The sequence below is a fragment of the Boleophthalmus pectinirostris genome, unplaced genomic scaffold (assembly GCF_026225935.1).
Source record: "Boleophthalmus pectinirostris isolate CB_2022bp ecotype Guang Dong unplaced genomic scaffold, ASM2622593v1 HiC_scaffold_13, whole genome shotgun sequence".
Classification (NCBI taxonomy): Eukaryota; Metazoa; Chordata; class Actinopteri; order Gobiiformes; family Gobiidae; genus Boleophthalmus; species Boleophthalmus pectinirostris.
The window spans coordinates 22,669,994-22,689,733 of record NW_026571036.1 but is presented as its reverse complement, the minus strand read 5'-3'; the positions used below and the strand labels follow the sequence as shown (position 1 = coordinate 22,689,733).

At 37.4% G+C, this 19,740-nt stretch overlaps 1 protein-coding gene across 1 annotated transcript; it reads left to right on the top strand.

Annotated features, from left to right (window-relative positions):
* Positions 1–224: 224 nt before the first annotated feature.
* On the top strand, positions 225–4,702 carry paqr8 (progestin and adipoQ receptor family member VIII). The gene is made up of 2 exons (XM_020918521.2): positions 225–361; positions 3,503–4,702. The coding sequence occupies exon 2, from the start codon at positions 3,538–3,540 to the stop codon at positions 4,612–4,614; it is 1,077 nt and encodes a 358-aa protein (XP_020774180.1). The 5' UTR covers positions 225–361; positions 3,503–3,537; the 3' UTR covers positions 4,615–4,702.
* The last annotated feature ends 15,038 nt before the right edge of the window (positions 4,703–19,740 follow it).

Genomic DNA, 19,740 nt, shown 5'->3' with positions numbered 1-19,740 from the left:
GCTACTGATTCTTTATTTATATAAACTAATATTGACATATAGAGACAAGTGAATGAAAAGAAACTACCTCACTAAAACCTGAAAGCGCTGTCGTCTGACTTTAGTCCACTACTGTACATGATATTAGAATAACAGAGTTTGTGGGGCGTGACCAAGCACCTGGACTCCGCCCATTCACTTCCAGTTCTGCAGGTAGCCCCGGTGCGAGGATGTGGCTGCTCTCCTCTCCCCTTTTTCTTCTCCCAAATATAAAGTGGCGCAAGTGAAGCGTGTGGGACTTCACCGTAATCCTCCGAGCGCCAGTGGACTTCCGATTTCTGAGAAAGATCTCTTCCCAGAGGGGCCACAGCCACATAAACAGGTAAGAACTAAGGAGTGAAGCGGTTAACACTTGTGATTGGACGTTAAAAACAAAGCGAAGGGTTAATTTGAGACAGTTTGAGGCTATTTAATGAAATCTTGTATTGACCTTCTGCATGCAGGCTCCTTATAAAAGCAAAATGCTGAAGTCCTGTCTTAATCTTAAAGGAACAGTGCACTTTTGTATCTGCCTAATTATTTTGAATAACACAAATCAACTTTATTAGCCCGTGGATGCCTGTTACATAATGTTTATAGCATGCGTTTTGTTTTGACTCGAGTTAGTTTGACGAATAGTCTGTCTACTCAAAGGCTAGATTATCTGTTTTATTTAATTGTATGTTGGGTTTCAGTCTTGTCCAGTGTTGTGAATGCTAATACTATTTTAATTAAATTACTAAAATTAGAAGGTTTCTTTTTGCAATTATTGTATGATAAAACATCATAGAGACAAGTTTTGTAAATGCTATCTCAGTGTTCTCGCCTAAATTACTCATTTTGTATCCAGATATAGATGTTTTGACTTTAGTTATCCTTCAACTTGTATTCATGCTTAATTCAACTTGAGCTGCGTCTGTGTTTACTCTTCAAACTGTGACTCAGGCTGTACACGTTGTGCAATAAGGGCCTGGCTTTTGGGCTTCAAAGAGTGAAACAGTAAAACAACATCCAGCTCCGAAGGATGTGAGGTGGTGTCTCAGACTGTCTTTGGAGACACACCCTCCTGGGTAGCAATCCCGTGGAGGGTTCCCTACAGCTCCATGTGCTTTCTATAGTTGTCAACACAGAAACTAATGACTCAGTTACACACACAGTCAAGCAGATTTTTATAGTTTTTTCACACTTTATACTTTTGCTTGAATATTATTTTGAAGTAACTTTGAGATTGGAAGAATTTGCACATGTTTTTTGTCAAATCCAGCCCAAACTATATCCAGTGAGTCATTATTCTGATCATTCCTATCTCTTAGACATGAGTAATCTCATTTGTGGAATTATACTTACAATTTACAACTATTACGGAGCCCTATGTAGCCTTTCTGCAATAGTCCACAGTATTAACCTAGCATTAAGTGTATCTACGAGACAAGCAGGTAACTCCACCCAGGCAAGTTCTAGGTAAGATATGTGGGAGGTGACACTGATAAAAAGAAAATTTAAATGTTTTCCAAGGTATTTTTAAGTAATAAAACATCTACACAATTAATAACAATGAATGAATTAATTAAACATTTACAATTGAACAAATGCAAAATAGACAAGCTTAATGCCATACTGTGGAAAATTCCAACCAAAGCAATGCAGTCTCCATGAGAAAAGCAGATGGAAGACACCAGAAAAGTTACATAGTGCAGATTTAAGGGTGCATTGTGAAACATTTCTAGTGGAGGATCCATGTCAAATGTTTTCCTCCATGGAGATGCTATTGCTTTGTCTGGAGAGAAAATCCTACTCACAGTCAGAATGCATGTTTTTCTAGGTATTTTTGAGCTATAAAATCACCTGTAATTGAATAAATATAAGAGCTGTTTAATGTCATACTGTGGAACATTCCAGGCAAATCAATACCACCTCCATGAGAAAAGCAGATGGCAAACACCAGAAAAGTTACACAGTGCATCTTAACTACAACATTTGGGTGCTACTTTCTCAATATCTGGTTGTCAACACACCCGAAGCTCGCATCCATGGAGAGAGAGGCCTGTTTTGTTTTATACAAGTTCCACTGCATTCTTTCTGCATGTGCGTCTAGCGTGGGTGACTTGTCTGGGGAGGAATGCATGGTCCATGTAGATTCAAGTTTATATAATTAACTTGTTTTGTCTCATATACTTAGCTATTCCAGTTAGGTGGGAATGCAAACAGTGTCATTATACTTGTCTTTTCTGTAGTAGTTTCAAGTTGAAGTAAAACTACTCTTTAAGGTGTATTGGTAGAGTGTCCGTCAAATACTTTTCTTCTCTGAGATGTAATTGCTTTGTTTGGAATGTTTCACAGTATAACATTAAACCTTTATCTTCATGGACACCAAACCAGACCAAGTTACAGGTCAGATCTGTGGGCACATATCAGTCAGAATGCCTGTTTTTCTAGCTGTTTTTGAGTCATAAGACCACCTTTAATTGAATAAATACAAGAGCTAATGTCATACTGTGGAACATTCCAGACAGAGCAGTGGCGTGGCAATACAGTTGTAGTATTATTGTTGGTGAAGTAAAGGTTGCCTGACAGTGTTTAAGATTAACTGGGTGTGTTCTTAATGCAAACACTGCTACATGGATGAGCCTGTCAGAGGAAGATAATAAAACAATAAAAAATTTCTCAGTGTTATATACTGAGAGAGAAAATACCACAACTATTACTATTATTATATTAAATTGCTGTATTTGCCAATGCAGTACACAGTTTAATGAAATATTTTGTGATATTTTTCCCAACATTGTCTAATTGATTACAAAACAAAATACATATCTTAATAGGGTTCTCAAAAGTATCGTGCCCAAATATTAACTGATGCTAAAACTAGTATTAAATCTAGATATTAATTTGAGCTTGGCAAAAAAACAAAACAAAAGAACACACACACACACAAACAGGACCTTCATAACTATCATAATTATTCTAACATGGAAAAGAGCCTGTTAGTATTTTGTGTTGAAAAATCCATTTTATTGATACTTTGCGGCTGATGTCATCTACACTCCCTGTGCGTGTGATGCTTACTGTCAGCACTTTATTCGAGGCTTGTTAAAATTGCTAAAGATTAAAGTTTAACACAATCTTGCCAGACAGAACCAACTTTGATGAAAATACTATAGGTGAGCTGCACAGGACGATGAACACTTGTACTGATCACAGCCTCCTGAAAATGTGCTGTTTAAATCCATTTAGTTTTTTTCTTGAGTTCTCAGATGATCTTAAAACTTGTTTGCCAGTGTTTGCTACTGTGTGCATTGTGTCTCCATGGTGACCTCTGAACATTCCGCCAAAATACACATATATGTAGGACACCCCCAGCATGAGGTCACTGCAAAATATCATTTTTTTTCCTTGGCCTAGATCTCCAGTTTGAAATCTCAAGTATCAATATTGTGACAATACTACTGTACATCCAACTGACTGTGTCCATTTCTTGTTGTAGGTTGCCTTGGCGCCCTCCTGTGGCTCTTCCTCACCATGTCAGCCTTCGTGCTACAGCGCCTGACCACGCTAACCGTCAGCGTCAAACAGTTCGGCCGCATCCCAAATCTCGTCCAGTGCCTCCCCTCCTCCTTACCCTCTCTTAAGCCCACCGTGAGCGCATCCCAGGTCCCTTTGCTTTTCCGAGAGCCCTACATTCTCACCGGGTACCGCCCCCTCCACCAAAACTGGTACTGCTACCTCTTTAGCCTCTTCCAAAAACACAATGAAACCCTCAATGTGTGGAGTCACCTGCTGGCTGTGCCCATCCTGCTGCTTCGCTGGTGGAGCCATTTTGGGGCCCTGGGGAACCCTTTGGACATTTCGGTGCTACCTCTTTGCCTGTTCATTGCCTCCGTCCTGATTTGTTACTCTTGTAGCTCAGTGGCTCACATGTTTCAATCGCACTCCGAACGAGCTCATTACTGTGTCTTCTTCATGGACTATATAGGAGTTGCAGTTTACCAGTATGGCTGCGCACTAGGACATTACTTCTACACGTCGGCGCCCGAGTGGAGAGCTAGCATTTTCGGACAGTATTTTCTCCCTGGGACGGCGTTTTTGGGATTGATGTCATGTCTTGGTTGCTGCATTGCGAAATCCAGGTATCACAAACCGTATCCGATGGAACGTAAAATTTGCCAGCTGATCCCATCTAGCCTAGCGTACTTTTTGGGAATCAGCCCTGTTGTGCACCGTTTGCTAACTGGATCCTGGGAAGAGGAACCATCTCTGAACTTCCACGCCCTTCAGATCTTGTTTTTCTTCAGCTCTGCTGTCTTCTTCTCCTGTCCGATTCCTGAATACTTCTTTCCAGGAAAATTTGATTTCTTCGGACACGGACACCAGCTCTTCCATGTATTGCTGTCACTTACCACTCTTTGCCAGCTGGAGGCGTTCTACCAGGAATACGAGATAAATAGAGAGAACACTGTAGACATTTTTGGAGAAAGTCAAATTTGGTGGGCATCTGTGTTTTTCCTGGTTCTTGCGATTTCTTCCCTTTTTGTTGGCCTTGCCTCGATGAAGTACATGCAAAACAAACTGAACAAAGACGGAAAGAAGACTGTATAAACTTTGATTATATATTTAGTTTTGTTAAATTAAACCAGGACTCGTTGTTTCATGAATATGATTGTCAAAGTGTTATGTAATAAAAGAATGCGTCAAAATCTTGTGGCCAGTGTGGTTTTGTTTGCAGGTCCTGTGATATTTCAAAGTGGTAATCCAACAGGCAAACATTGAGTCAGTGATCTTCATATGGGCACACTGAACTTATTAGAGCTTATGATTTTATCTTTATTGTTATTTGATAATATTATCTAATGTTGGCACCGCAATCAAAAAGATAACTGGATTAAGGTGCACTGCAAAATCTCCGGTAGAGATTGCGACTGCAGATAACAAAACTTGCTTGTCTCCTTGGAGGTGTTATTGATTTGTCTGGAATGTTCCACAATATATAATTACACATACCTATTTTTTAGTAATATGTGTTTACCTTGTTTCAGACATACCTTGAAAAACATGCATGCTTACCTCTCACCTGCTGACCTGTTACATGGCCAGGTGGATGGCTCCATGGATATAGACAAGTTTAAACAGCCCATATTATCTGATCTACATTAGAATATTGTTTCCTCACCAAAAACATACCCGGAGTCGTGTTTTGTTTTATTCACACAGGTTTAACACAGAGATCCTACATATTTAGGCTGAGTTCTTCTCTGAAACAGAAAACACTCTGTTACACCTTGTGTTGTCATGCGATAATATAGGAAGTGTTCTACTGTGTTTTTAAACTTCATACACCTTCACTAACTACACCTTCATTTGTATAATTTTAGCTCTGGAATTGCTCATTTCTACAAAGGGAGCAAAGGGTAAAAGGTAGTTGTTAACTTGACAACTACAGCTGCATGACATCACAAGGTGGAACAACACATTTTGAGTTTCGGAGATTTAGACAGACTAATAATAAAGGATTACTCAAACGTAATGAAACAAAACATAATGCCAGGTATGTTTTTGATGAGGTAACAGCATCATAACATGACTTAAAGCTCACAAGAGCCAGTTTATGCAATATTGCCTACCATATTGAAGAACATTCTTAGCAAAGCAAAAATACATCTCTGTGGAGACAAAGAGGTGGTGTATCCTTCTCCAGAAAGGTTTTACATCTTTACAGTTAGGGTTGTAGAAAGTTCTAAATATGACTTCAAAAATTCCACTGAGTGATAAATGATAAATCTGCATCATAACCCAGATTAACTCCCTGGGAATATTTAGGGGAAATTGACACTTTCACCTATTTTGTTATATCTGAGGATCTGTAGTTTCGCTCTATGATACAGTGAGCTGCTCCGAATCCACTGGTGGCCGTGTCTCTGTGGATAACCTTACACCAGGATTGCCTCTTATCACTGCTCCTATGAGACACTATTACTACAGGCTAAATAAATAAAAAATAAGAAAAATAGTAATTTCATGGACCACTATTTTGTACTTCTATCTGAGTAATATTATTTTGAAATAACTATTTAGGTGAGCTCTTCTTTTCTTTTTTTTTCTTTTTTTTTAGCTCCTCTTTCCTCCTCTGTTGCTGTGTCTACAGTATTCTAGTTCTACTTAGAATTTGCCTTGCAGTCTCTGTTTCCACGTCTTTTGTAACAAACCCAGTGTTTCAGGTTGATACCCTCTGGATAGTCTGAGCAGTGGTCAATGTATAGGCGTGGGAACTGTACCTTACCTTTACATTGTGTACACAGGTAAGTTTAGAGAAGTGGGAGCAGTATGAACTCGCTGTAGTGTTGTGTGCTACTACAACTTCAATCAGTAATGTTAGAGTTAGTCTTACTAAGTAAAGTACAGAGATTTGCTGTAGATAAAAACAATCTTGTTCAGAGTGAAAAACAATATATTCATAAATTAAAAGGTAGGTTAAACTACTCAGTCACTCGCCAATTTTCTCCATGTATTTCTCTTTCTGCTGTGGTCCAAAGAAAAAGGTGCATTGTGTGACTTCTGTTTTAGGATCCGTCAAATGTTTTTCTCCATGGAGATGTTATTGCTTTGTCTGGAATGTTTCACAGTATAGTATTCTATCTTCATCGAGAACTAATGTGGTTGATAAGTCTCCATCAGCTTAAAAGGACCAAAGCTTTAATGTCATCCCTGTGTCTGCAAGATCCTTTGAATAAATCATGAAATGCAAAACATGTTTATATACGATATTTGCAGTCTGAGCTTGTTCCAAATACTTGAAAATCAGTTTGCAGTGCTTTAGGGAGAATGTACACAAATACCCTGAGGTAGAGGTAATGGAATGGTAAGGACAGAGCTGGGGTCATCCTATAGTAATCATCATAAAAAACTGAAGTTGTAATTATTTACATTATCTGTGCCTGTCACGATAATTACTATATCGACTTATTGTTCAATATATGGAAGCTGGAACAATGTATTAAGGGGTCAGTATTTATCGTATGTGTACAATTTCTTTGCGCTATGGGAAATTTTTGGTTACATTTTTGGCTATATGATAAGATTAAAGCCATAAAAGGTTGAAAAAAAATCACTTCTGTGACTTGTTATAGATACAAACTAAAGTGTAGTACTAAACTGTTTCATTCTGCTATTTATTTACTGCATGTTTTTTTTTTTTTTTTTTTTTTCCCAGTCATAAACTAGTGGCATAAACTAGTTATATATAGATATATGGAGGTGGGGAAGGAGAAACTGTGCAAAGATGAAATAGTGATTGACACAGGGTTATCTGTTACATAAGGGTGAGTTGTTGTACAGTTGTGTGAAGTACAGGTATGAATATAGTCCAGTATCTTTCACAGTTTCAGCGGAGTTATAGGAGTCAATTTGAGAATAGACTACAACAGTACAGAACACAGTGATGTCATCTTACACCTAGTCACTCGGGGTCAATGCAGGTTCGGTCTGATCTATGTGTGCATGTGTGTGTGTGTGTGTGTGTGTGCGCGTGTGTGCGTGCTTGTGTGTGTTTCTCTCTCTCTCTCTCTTACAATGGGCCTTTCACATACTCTGGGCCTGTACAGTCACATGTGGTACTGCCGGTTTAGACTTTAGCTCCGCCTTGTCCCAGCTTCCAAAGTATCCGGGTCTCTTTGTTTGCACTGTATAACAAAATATAAGAGTGATAATGTTCTGTTTAGCTGTGCATATGACTGAAAGGTTTCTATTCTCTCTTCTCTTTTAATGTAAATTTTATGGTGATTATTAATGTTTTGAGTTGTTTATATTGTGATTATTATGTCTTTCTTATTCTGCAAAGCACTTTGAATAGCTTTGTGTACAAATTGTGCTATACAAATAAACTTGCCTTGTCTGGTGATGAGTCAACTTTTTCATAATAAGTACAACATGAGAGTATATTGGAGTGTACTTAAAGGTCCTATATTACACAAAACTGACTATTGTGAGCTTTAAGCCATGTTATAATGTTGTACCTGGAGTTGAGTTTTTTGTCATTCACATGTTTAAGTAACTCTTTATTATTAGTCTGTGTACATCTCCAAAGCTTAAAATGCTCTGTTTCTCGTTATGTTGGAAATTCTGAAATCATCCAAATGATTCTAACGACAGTGTATGCCAGTATATACCACATGGCATCACAAGGTGGAGTGTTTTCTGTTTGAGAGAATAAGTCAACGTAAAAATGCAGGGTTTGTATGTTAAACATGTGTAAATGAAACAAAATACAACTCCTGGTATGTTTTTGATGAGGAAACAACTTTATAGCATAGATCAGAAAATAATGTAATGTTTCACCTAAAGGTATACTATGTATCTTTTCAGATGGAGAGTCCACCACCTGCTGGTCTCAGTGGGGATGTTTATGCATTGTTTAGAATGTTCCACACTATGACAATGTATCTGTCTCCATGGCAACAAACAGGTCCAGGCCCAGTTAAAAGTCAAATCTGTAGAGGGATGAACCCACTAGCAGCAAGAATGCTAGTTTTTTGATAAACTTTTTACCAATAGGAGCACTTCTAATTATAAATACATGATAAAATATTATACTGTGGAACATTCCAAACAAAGCAATACCATCACCATGAAGACAAACAGTTAACCAGAAAAGTGACATAATGCACCTTTAATTACATAATTTATTACATGCATTTGCTGTGTATCTATTGTTGGATTTTACATTAGCTTTGAATTCATTTCATTATAAGGATTTAAACAACCAAAACAAATTCAATGCTTTTTTATTGGCCTTTCTCTCCCGTTCAAATACAGTTCAGCTATTGCACACATACTGACTGACTGAAGACATTGAACTATTAGATCATGCTCATTTTGTAAAGCACCACTCTGGATTATTTCCTGTTTATTGTGTATTGACATTTGCAGATGAAAAGTCTTCATAGAAACGTGCACAGCTGCGTCTGAACTCGCTGTAATCCAATCCCAGTCCTCCAGTCGGGACCACAGCTCTGCTCTCGGACAATGGTCTCCTCTGCCTCCGGAGCTCCCCGGAGAGAGGCGGATTTGGAGCCATCAGCCAATCACGTTTCAAATGGAAACAAAAAGGAAAATACTATCATAGAGAGAGCAGACTGGTGTATTAGAACTGCTATGAGGAATAAGAACTATCCTGATTGAAAATTATGTTAATTTAAAGGTAATTTAATATTTCAATATTACACTATGTAACCTTTAGATATACATATTTTATATATGTATTTATTGCTTGTTTGATGAGAACATTTCAATATTATAATTGTTCATGACTGAAATAAGACAGGAACAGATGCCTAATGCAGCGCAATCTCCTTTAAGATGCACCACGTAACTTTTCTGTTGGAGGGGCCACATCTCCTTGTCTATATGGAACTGTTAATACTTCAGGAATGTTCCACAGTGTGACATTAAATCAATCTTACTTACATGTTTGTTTGTTTTTCATTTTTCATGAGTTTTTAGTCATGTTATAATCCAGTTACTTCCACAAAAACATACCTGGAGTTGCGTTTTGTTTTAGTCACATATTTGAGTAACCCTTGTTTATTAGTTTGTCTGCATCTCCAAAGCTCAAAATGTTCAGCTCCACTGTGTGATGTCATGAAGTGGCAGTTTTCAAATTAACAGTTACCTTTTACCCTTTCTTTAGCAAAGACTGGGAACTGCAGGTCTGAAAATCCAAGTGATTCTAGTGAAGGTGTATGGAGTTCAAAAACACAGTGGAGCACTTCTTGTATTACCACATGACATCACACCAAAAGTGTTTTGTGTTTGAAATAACTCAGCTTAAATATGCAGGATTTGTGTTTTGAACATGTGTGAATGAAACAAAACACAACTCCAGGTAGGTTTTGTCATGAGGAAACATTATAACATATATCAAAAAGTAGCAGAAAATAATAAGGGCCCTTTAAAAAACATGGATTATAACTGTGAGCTGGGTGGCTTCTCTCTCCACCGACTTGACCTGAAACTTGTGGGTGGAGTCACTTGCTTTAGTGACAGATGTGTTTAGAGTACTTGTAATTACACATGATTTCCAGTGTATCAGGATGACAAATGAGTGTTCTGTTTCAGAAGACAGTGCATATCTTCTTAATCCCCACCTACCTGGTATGTTAATTAAGGCAGCCAGTAGCGGTCCTACCCCCCACCCCGGCCCGTGCCTCGAACCGCCCCTGAAGGCAGCACTACCTGTCATAGTAGCAATCAGAGTATCGTTCCATTCATTTTTGTCATAGTTTATACACTGCAAAACCTTGGTAAATTAAAATGACTTAGATTAAGAACATCTTACTTGATTTGAGTAGATTCAACTTGTGTAGTAAAATGATCTACCTATAAAATAAATGTGTTTTTCTTAACTCAAACAAAATTAGATTGTGTTTCTTATTTTAAGTGCAAAGAGTTGTTGTTTTTCTTATCTTAAAGGTGCATTGTGTAACTTTTCTTGTGGAGGCTCCATCCAATGTTATTGCTTTGTCTGGAATGTTTCACGGTATGGTATTAAACCTTTCTATCTTCAAGGAGACCAAACCAGACCAAGTTACAGGTCAGATCTGTGGAAAGGAGACCCCGTTCAAAGTCAGAATGCCTGTTTTTCTAGGTATTTTTGAGCTATAAGACTGCCTGTAAATTCATAAAAGTAAGGTAAAATTGGTTTAATGTCAGACCAGGCAGAGTAATGACACAAACAAGCAGGTGAAGGACCCCTCATACATTGTGCATACAAGTGTAGCAAGAAGTATTTTTATTTTTTTTTTACGTAGTTAATTTTTCTTGTCAAGTGAATATTACTCAAGTCATGATAAAACTTTCTTAATTCAGGCTTAACTTGCTAGATTTTATTTTTAGGAGTGTAACATACCTGGACATACCTCTTTGTCTGGCTCATACAGGGGCAGGGGCCGGGGCATGTGCAAGGGCAGGTGCAGAGCGGTGACACTAAACCAATAGATTCCGATGACAAATGAAAGCACTTCCTGTTTGCCATAGACACTGGTCCCTCCCTGTAGTCTCTGTATAAAGCCTTGGCTCATTCACTTGACTGACAACATTGACCGAGCTCGTGGAGTGACAACACAACACCTGTAATCAGAGGTAACGCCATTCATCTACTCAATATTTTATCATACATATGACTTGTGAATTGTACTTATATTGCATCATAACACACTTTTTATGTCTACTTTTTAATATTACTTGGAAGTGTCTATATTCTCATTAAATAATATAAAATTTCTGTTCATTCTACCCACTGATACTTGTAACTGTTACTCACAAGCTTACAAAATCTATTAGAAGATTGGAAAAGTGTGTGTTAAAGTGTTCATGTTTTAACCTTTTATTTAACTTGTCCATCATAAATTTGTTTGCCAATCCAATAGGCTTCATTGTAATTAAGTATATTCACATTTTCATCCATCAAGTTTCCATAAGGACTAAAGAGTTCTGTTTTATTAGCTACTCTTATTTACATGCTTTCTTCTTATTTTCAAGCAACAATTCACTTACATTTTTGGCTACCTTACCCACATCTGCCTGTGTGACACCGCATGCAATTCAAAGGTATATCAGTTATGATTTTACTAGTATTGATGTGATGTACCTCTTTGTTTCTTGCAGGGTTCAGTTCATATCTGGACACACTATGGCTCCAATTGGGTTGGTTTTGGGGGAAGTCATTAGCCCCGAAGTTGGCATCATCTCCGCTGTAGTCTTCCTGGTGCTCAGTATCACAGGGTTAGCTCTGTGTGGCCAGTGTCAGTGAGTCAAACACAACTTATACTATAAAGACAATATTGTAATGTTTAAACATCGAATACACGTCTAACTGTACCTTACCCATTTTCAAATCGTAGGATTAATAATTATATAAGAAGCAATCCAATAACTGATTCAAATAATTTTTCAATCTAAAAATGTAAATTAAACAAACCTCATAACCATGTATAAAATGTGTTGGACAATATGTAGGAATAAATTGTGATTAATTACTATAATAATGACGTTATAACATAAAGTAATAAACAACAAATTTGCTTTATTAACTGCTTTTGTAATGTTTAGGTGCCAATACTTACTTTTATAACACTAGTATTTGAGTCTTATTTACGGTTCAGTACACCCATAGAATTATCTCACTTCGAAAATATTTAGTAGTTTAAAATTACCAGTTCTACCTGTGACCACATATATTACAAATGCAAAAACAATGTAAGTTCAATACCAAAATAAAACAATGTCAGCTTAAGATTTATAGCCACTAACTTTAGTTTTAGTCTTTGAAAACATGGAGAAGTTTGAATAGAAACTCGCATGTATACCTGAACATTAACATGGCTTTAATTGCTATTCTTCAGAGTGGAACATTGCATAAAGGGACTAGTCGAACCTGATGGGCTGTTTCTGGAGCTGGGTGGTGTCCCTTTAAAAAGCAGGAAGCACAAGCGGGGATTTTATTACCCACATAATATCGAAAAGGGCTGGGCTCCAGACATCAGCTTTCAAGGGACATAAAAAATACAAATATATAAACATGTAATAATCTAAAAATTTAAATGTGTGTTACCCCGGTCCGTGACACTTCTGATCCTGGGTTGGACCTGGTTTAGTTCTGTTCTAGCCCTGAAATGAAATCAATGTTGTAAAATTGTTGCTCCAACTGTGAACCACATGCAACATCACACAAATATTTGGAAGGTTTTAAGTCAGATGCCTTTCCCATGTCAACAAGCTAGAATTGTGACTAAAGCAGGCCGGATGTGGAGGGAGTGTCCTGCCTGGGGACACAACAACTGTATGTCCTTGAGTGATGCTCGAACTACCAATTCCCTGGATATATTTTAGTAAAGTATATCCAAACAACAAGAAATAATGAAGTATTCATTAGAAAATCTTCTGCCACTTGCTCAGTTGTTGTGTAATTTCTAGACAGATAAATAAGAAACTACTACTGAGTATGGATAAATGTAGCCATAACTTACTATTAATATAATGATTTTACATTCAGCTAGTCCTGTACATTACTAACACATGCGTGAATCTGAAGTCTTATCTGAAACATTCTTGAGGTGTTTTGAATGACAGAAATGCACCCTGTAATGAGAGATAGGAATCTTAGTCACAGTAACAGCTCACATTGTTTGAAGAGGAGGGGTGCGTACCCTGGCAACTTGATGAGTGACTTTACACAAACAGGGATTATGTTTAGAGTAGCAGCATTTGTCAATTTATGGTCCTGTAAATAACTCAAGACAAATGAAGGAATGATACTGTATGTATTTGGGGGTGGGGACAGAAGCTCCTGTGATACCACAGCATCACTCTAGTCCCTCTGACGTGAACTGGTGACTTTAAATTAGTGAGCAAATTAAAGAATGAATTGTTCTCTATTATGACAGCGTTTATGAGTAATTGTATAGTAATTATTTAGTATAATAATTGTCCAGGGTGTATCCCACCAACTGTAACTAGGGACTGGGATAGGCTTCTGTCACGTGGCCACGACTTGGGAAATGAATATCAGCCTGTAGTTGTAGAAGCTGTTAGATCGCTATACATATATATGTATATATATATATATATATATATATATATTATTTTTTATTTTAATTTTTTTAATGGAGCAGTGCAATATTGGTCAAACCACATCCACATTAAAACAAGCAAGGCAAAGAGTCAAAGTCAACATATTTGTGTATAAAGTGGATGATAATGATTTGCCTTGGCACAAAGCCAAAAGGAAAAGGATATGAATGTCTTTGATGGTAATTTAATTGGTATAAACTGAAGTAGAGTTTGAGTAGCCAAGGGCAAAGCTGTTTTCTCCAGACTCTTAAATACTTTATTCTACTCTGTTCATAGGAAAAGTGGAAATGCATACGACGTGAATAGAGACACGGTATGGACTACACACATCTCACTGTCTCTCTAATCTGTGCAGTAAAACACTTTACACAAAGTACTTTGTCAGTTAAAACAGGTTTACACAGACTACTGTTCAAAGCTCAAAATGTTTTGTTCCCCAATGTTTCATGTTATGGTGTGAGAGGGGCTGCCTCTCCACAGAGCTTGTCTCCACTGAAATAGATACCTTTAATGCCAAATAGTGGAACATTCCAGGCAAAGTAATAAAATCTCCATAGAGACATGCAGATGGCAGACCCTTCTCCAAAAAAGTTACATAGTGTGCCTTTATAAAACTCCCTCCCTCTTGTGTTTGTGTTCAGATCAAAGCAAATGGGACCAGTGATACAAGGACAGCAGACACCACTGGTGAGTTCTTGTGTGAAAGAGATTTGTGTCTTGGTCTCATATTTTGTAAACTATTATTTAACAATTTTTTAACCAATTTGGATGCTAGCAGCTAGTTAGCTTCACTCCTCATGCTTGCCAGCAGAAGGCACAGAATAAAGTCAGGGCTTACTTGTTTTATCAGCCAAAAAATGCATATGTCTACAAGAGATTTCATATTAAGACCTATCTCTGCTGTGACTTATAGACGCCATAGCCTTCTCCCCATGGAGGGACCACAAAGACATGCCCCCGAGTACACTGGAGCGGCCAAAGGCATACACACACTAGCAACAGTCCAGACTCAGAGCACGTGGAGAACAGTGAGGACTTTCCTCTCCGCATGGGCCCAGCGGATGGACAGAGCCATGGAAAAACAGAGGGAGAAAAAGAGGAGAAGTGGCTCCGACTGCGCCAGGCTACTGACCAACCACACCTTCACTCACTGTCAACAACTCTCAGCACCCTGAACATGACCCAAGACACAAAAAGACTGCTTTCAATGACAAAAAATGCATGTTTGTTTATTGTATTGTTGTTTGTCTAGTTTGTAAGGTGAGCCTTTAAAGGTGCACTATGTCACTGTCTTGCTGGAGGGTCAGCCACCTACCTTTCTCCATGGAGATGATAATGCTTTGCCTAGAATGTTTCACAATACAACATTAATCTTGTCTATTTGCATGGAGAAAAGCAGGTAATATGACCAAGTCAAGTTACAGCTTAGATCTATGGAGAGCCGACTCTGTGCACAGTAAGAATATATATTATTCCAGAAAGCCTGTGGCGGACCCTCCACCAGAAAAGTTACATAGTGCACCTTTAAAATCAAATGGGGACTTTTTCCAAGGTTTTTCAACATGAAATGTCTTACTTTTCAACTCCAAATATATAAAAAATGTGTTAGTAATAGTCCAGTAATTGACCATGATTTATGCCATTTTAGCCAAATTCACTCCACATGGCAAGGCTCTACAATGTCCCAAATATTGAACTATTGAACAAATCAAAGCCTTAACAGCCTCATGTGTATTCTGCAAAATGCACTGCCATCTGCCATGTTAACAGACACTCATCAAATTCCACGATGAGCAAAGACAATATGCACAGTTTCTCATCAGACTGAAGTTTGTCTTTATCACACTTTTGATACATTTTTCTGTATGGACCTCCCCTATTTCCAAGCACTTTTGTAAACAATTCCTGTAATATCGGCCTCAATATCAAAATACAAAGCCTTAGTTCTGTGTCTACACCTCAACTGCTAAACTGTGACATTTTCAAATCAATGCAACAAGACATAAGTCATAGCCAACCAGAGTTCTAATATAATATTTCAACAGAGTATGGTCTTCTGATAAAATAGTTTTAGAACATTACAACTTTGTTTTTGTAATGATGCTTCTTCTGAGCAGACAGCAGTAAACAATGACAGCTAACAGGGCCACAACAGTGTTTTTTGCTTGTTTGTGCATTTTTATTTAATTTTTTCTTAAAATAATTTTGTTTTTTTTTCTAAACTAATTTAGTTCACAGCAGTGGTTCCCAACCTTTCTGTACTTCCTTACAATCTAATACTTTTGATGACTAGTCAGATACACTGTATATGTATATATATAGACATAGCTAACCGCTGCATTCCAAATAAGAAGTGATCATGGGGGCACTTTTCGGTCCATCAAGTCTGGCTCCAACTAACTTTGCATGGAGAAATTCTCACCCCTCTCTCTGTAACTGCTGCAGTGAGCCTCATCACTTAAAATGTTGTATTAACCCGCTCTACATGATCCTGGATTCTTTAAATAGCTATTTTGTCCGAATATGGATCTTGACTCAAAATTCACCCCTATAACCACTACCATTGTGAGCTTCATTTGACTGGAGCCAAATGCTATAGGTCTACAGTCTACGCTCTGAACACATTATATTTTAGAGCTTAAACAAGGCGGTAAAGGCATGTGTGTTTGAGTAGCACTTATCTTTTGTTTTAATGTTTCTGGGATGTGTAAAATACTTTTACTTCTCTCATATTGTACAAAGGACAATCTTGATGACACTAATAAATTCTTAGCATATAAAAGATCTCTGTTTAAATCTGCCGAGTGAGGGTTTCGGGATGGGAGCGGTGTCTTGTCCGACAGAAACCTGGAGATTAATCAAAGGTCTGACAATGCGGGTGAGGCTGTTCTTGTAATGCAGCTTCATACCATGCAATTCTAACTAAATAAACTTGCTAAAACCCTGCCTCAGTGCTATATGTTCATCATTTGTGTTATATAATACATTATTTAAGTTAGGTTCTAGCAGCTTGTACCTGTAAGATTAAACCACTACTGCTGATACTTGATTATAAAGTTGTAAACAGAAACAGAAGTTCATTTGGATTACTTGGAAAACATTGATGAATCTGTCCAGAGAAGGTAAATGCACCATTATCTAACAATTAACAGAATTTACAATTGATGCACCCAGATACAGGGCCATGTAATTATGGCAACTCAGTAGCCTTGTATATTTGCTGTTACAAAATTGAAAAACACATACAATATAGAAAAGCCTAATACTGGTAAAAAGTCACACAGACACAGCTATTGTGTAATGCTGTGCACATGGCTAATTTGCATAAATCTACATGTTTATTTATGGACACTACACCCATTTCCTGTGTAGAAATTAAGTACAAAATATTAAAAAAGAAAACTGAATGCTAAGACAAATTTAAGAAGTATAGTTTGTTCAAAATTTTACCTAAAATTGTATCTCTTTATTACCCAACACTGCCTAACTCTAGACAGAAAACAGTGGGTAAGTTGTAGGCATCTATTTTGCGCAGCTACAAGGTGCAGTGCTGTGATTGAGCTCTGCCCAAAAGAGCTGCTTGGTGTCTATTGTTGTCAAAGTTGATTCCTGACATAGTTTGTGGCCTTTATTTTAACACTTTTGTCAACACACTGATCAAGACACACCCAGGCTGCGCTGATATCCTGATAACCCCAGTGACTCTGGTGTTGTTTCAGAGCAGGTGCAAAACAGATGTCTACTGTAATGTCTTTTGGACAGTTTGCAAATATAATAAATATAAAATTCTTCACTGCTGTTCTCACTGATGTAAGATGTGGGCTAATGCAGTTCGGTTTTACCACAACACGTACAGTGCCTCAAGTCTCAAATTTTCATAGCTTTTAAATGACTATTAGATCCAAGTCCAAGTTATATGTTTATAAAGTAATTCTGATTTTGATAATGAAGAATCATCTTAGTTGACTTGTATATATCCAATATTTCTAAATGAGGGCCATAAAAACTGTTGTGGTTTAAATGTTGTTTACAAAAATATCCTGGAATGATTGTGATTCTTGTATTAGTTTAGCAATTAAAATATCCAATATAGTCCTAAATGGACTCTTGTCTAGTCATGTTATAATGTTACTTCATCAAAAACATATCTGGAGTTGTGTTTTATTTCATTCACACATCCTTTATTATTAGTCTGTCTACATCTCCAAAGCTCAAAATGCTCTGTTCCACTTTGTGATGTCATGGTGCAGTAGTTTTTAAGTAAACCACTTCATTTTACCTTTTGTTTAGCTGCGACTGGCAATTCCAGGGCTGAAATTATTCAAATGGGTTAATTCAGGGTGTATAGAGTTTAAACCATAGTGGAGCGCTGTATTACCACAAGGTGGAACAGTGTATGTTTTTAGTTTGAGAGAGGAACTCATCGTAATATGCGGAATGAAACAAAACATAACTCAACAAAATTATAACATACATCAGAAAAATCATAATATGGGTCCTTTAATATCAGCAAGCAATCCTTTAATTATAAATTCCCTTAAAAAACACACATTTCTGTATTTTCTAATCTAAACCCATTATCTGTCTCAGTCTGGGAGTGTTGTGGCAGCTGCCATTGGCCCAAAGTACTTAATGAGTGTAGACTGGTGGAGAGGGGCACAGTCTGGGCACAGTCTGGGCATAGGGCACAGGATTGGGTTACTCTCCCTGCCTCTAAAATCCCTGCTGACTGGATGTCTGGTGGGACAGGGCACAGACAGGGCGCTCTAATCCGCCCAACGCAACACACAGCCTGGACCTGACAGAGCCGCACAAGGCTAATTTGTCATGTGATTATCTGGGAGTGGATACTGTTACATTCACAATATTTAGTAACACTTTAAAATCACTACACTTTTAATAGACTTAATAAAGCAATAAAGGCTTAATTTATAATGAACAAATTGTGTTTTAAGAATTAAGTGGTTAAGATGAGTTAATTAAAGGTCCTGTATTAAACAAAATTGACTCTTTTGAGCTTTTAGCCATGTTCAAATGCTGTAACCTGGCCACTATATTGTGTAGTAAGTATAAAGTACTCCTGTATTTTAGCAACTTTAATAAACACTTTGTGCACTATGTGTGCAAGTTTAGGTTTGCTCACAATGCATACTCTCTACGATAACATAATATGTCTTGATACTGTATATGAAGTACTTTACCTACCTTACTTGTATTAATGTTTCAGTGGAGGTGGGAGTGAGCATAAGCACAGAATGCCAGGCATACTTCCATCAATCTGCCCCAGGTCGGCTTTGTCCATCTGAGTCGTCAAGTAAAGAAATAAAATAAAAATAAAATTTTAAAGCAAATTTCTGTAAATAAATGTGCTATATGACATTATTTGTATTTTTATTCTTGCTACTATAATAATAACATTTACTTTGACTAATGTTTGGGGCATGATTCATTGTGTGGTAATATCTGTGGAAAGATGCATGTTCCATACTGTTAAAATGGTGTACCCAGCAGCACAACTTTCTCCCCACTGATATGTCTTTATGTTATAGAGCAGTTGCTATGGAGCCTGTCCTCTGAGTATGAGCTTCAGCACAACAAACACCTTAATATATGGATTCAGAGGAAGATACTGCCTACTGTGCCTAGAGCTTGTTTACCTGCCATCATTTTAAAAATAGCGGTTGTTTTAAACTGCACTATAAATGGCATGGAAAATTAACCAGATGACTAAATATATGCTGAAATTAAACAGAATTTACAAGACTGTAATAGCTAAGAAACATCACTTTGAACACTGCTCAGTCACATAATTTTGCTGGTACCCTCCTAATATTTTAAGTGAATAATGAAAACTAAACAGAAATAAATGAAGGAGTGAGGATTACTTACAAGGTCCACTTTTCGATCCCAGAGCCCCAGGCAAGACTGGACAAAATCAACACCAAGGAACATATCTGTGCATGTCCCATCGACAAATGCAATACCATTTATCATAGTTAAAATAACATTAAAATTACCTCTTGTCAAAATTAACACTGTTTATATGTATTGTTGAGTGATAAATAGAGTGTCCATCTTCAGTTAGTTTTGACTGATTCCTGA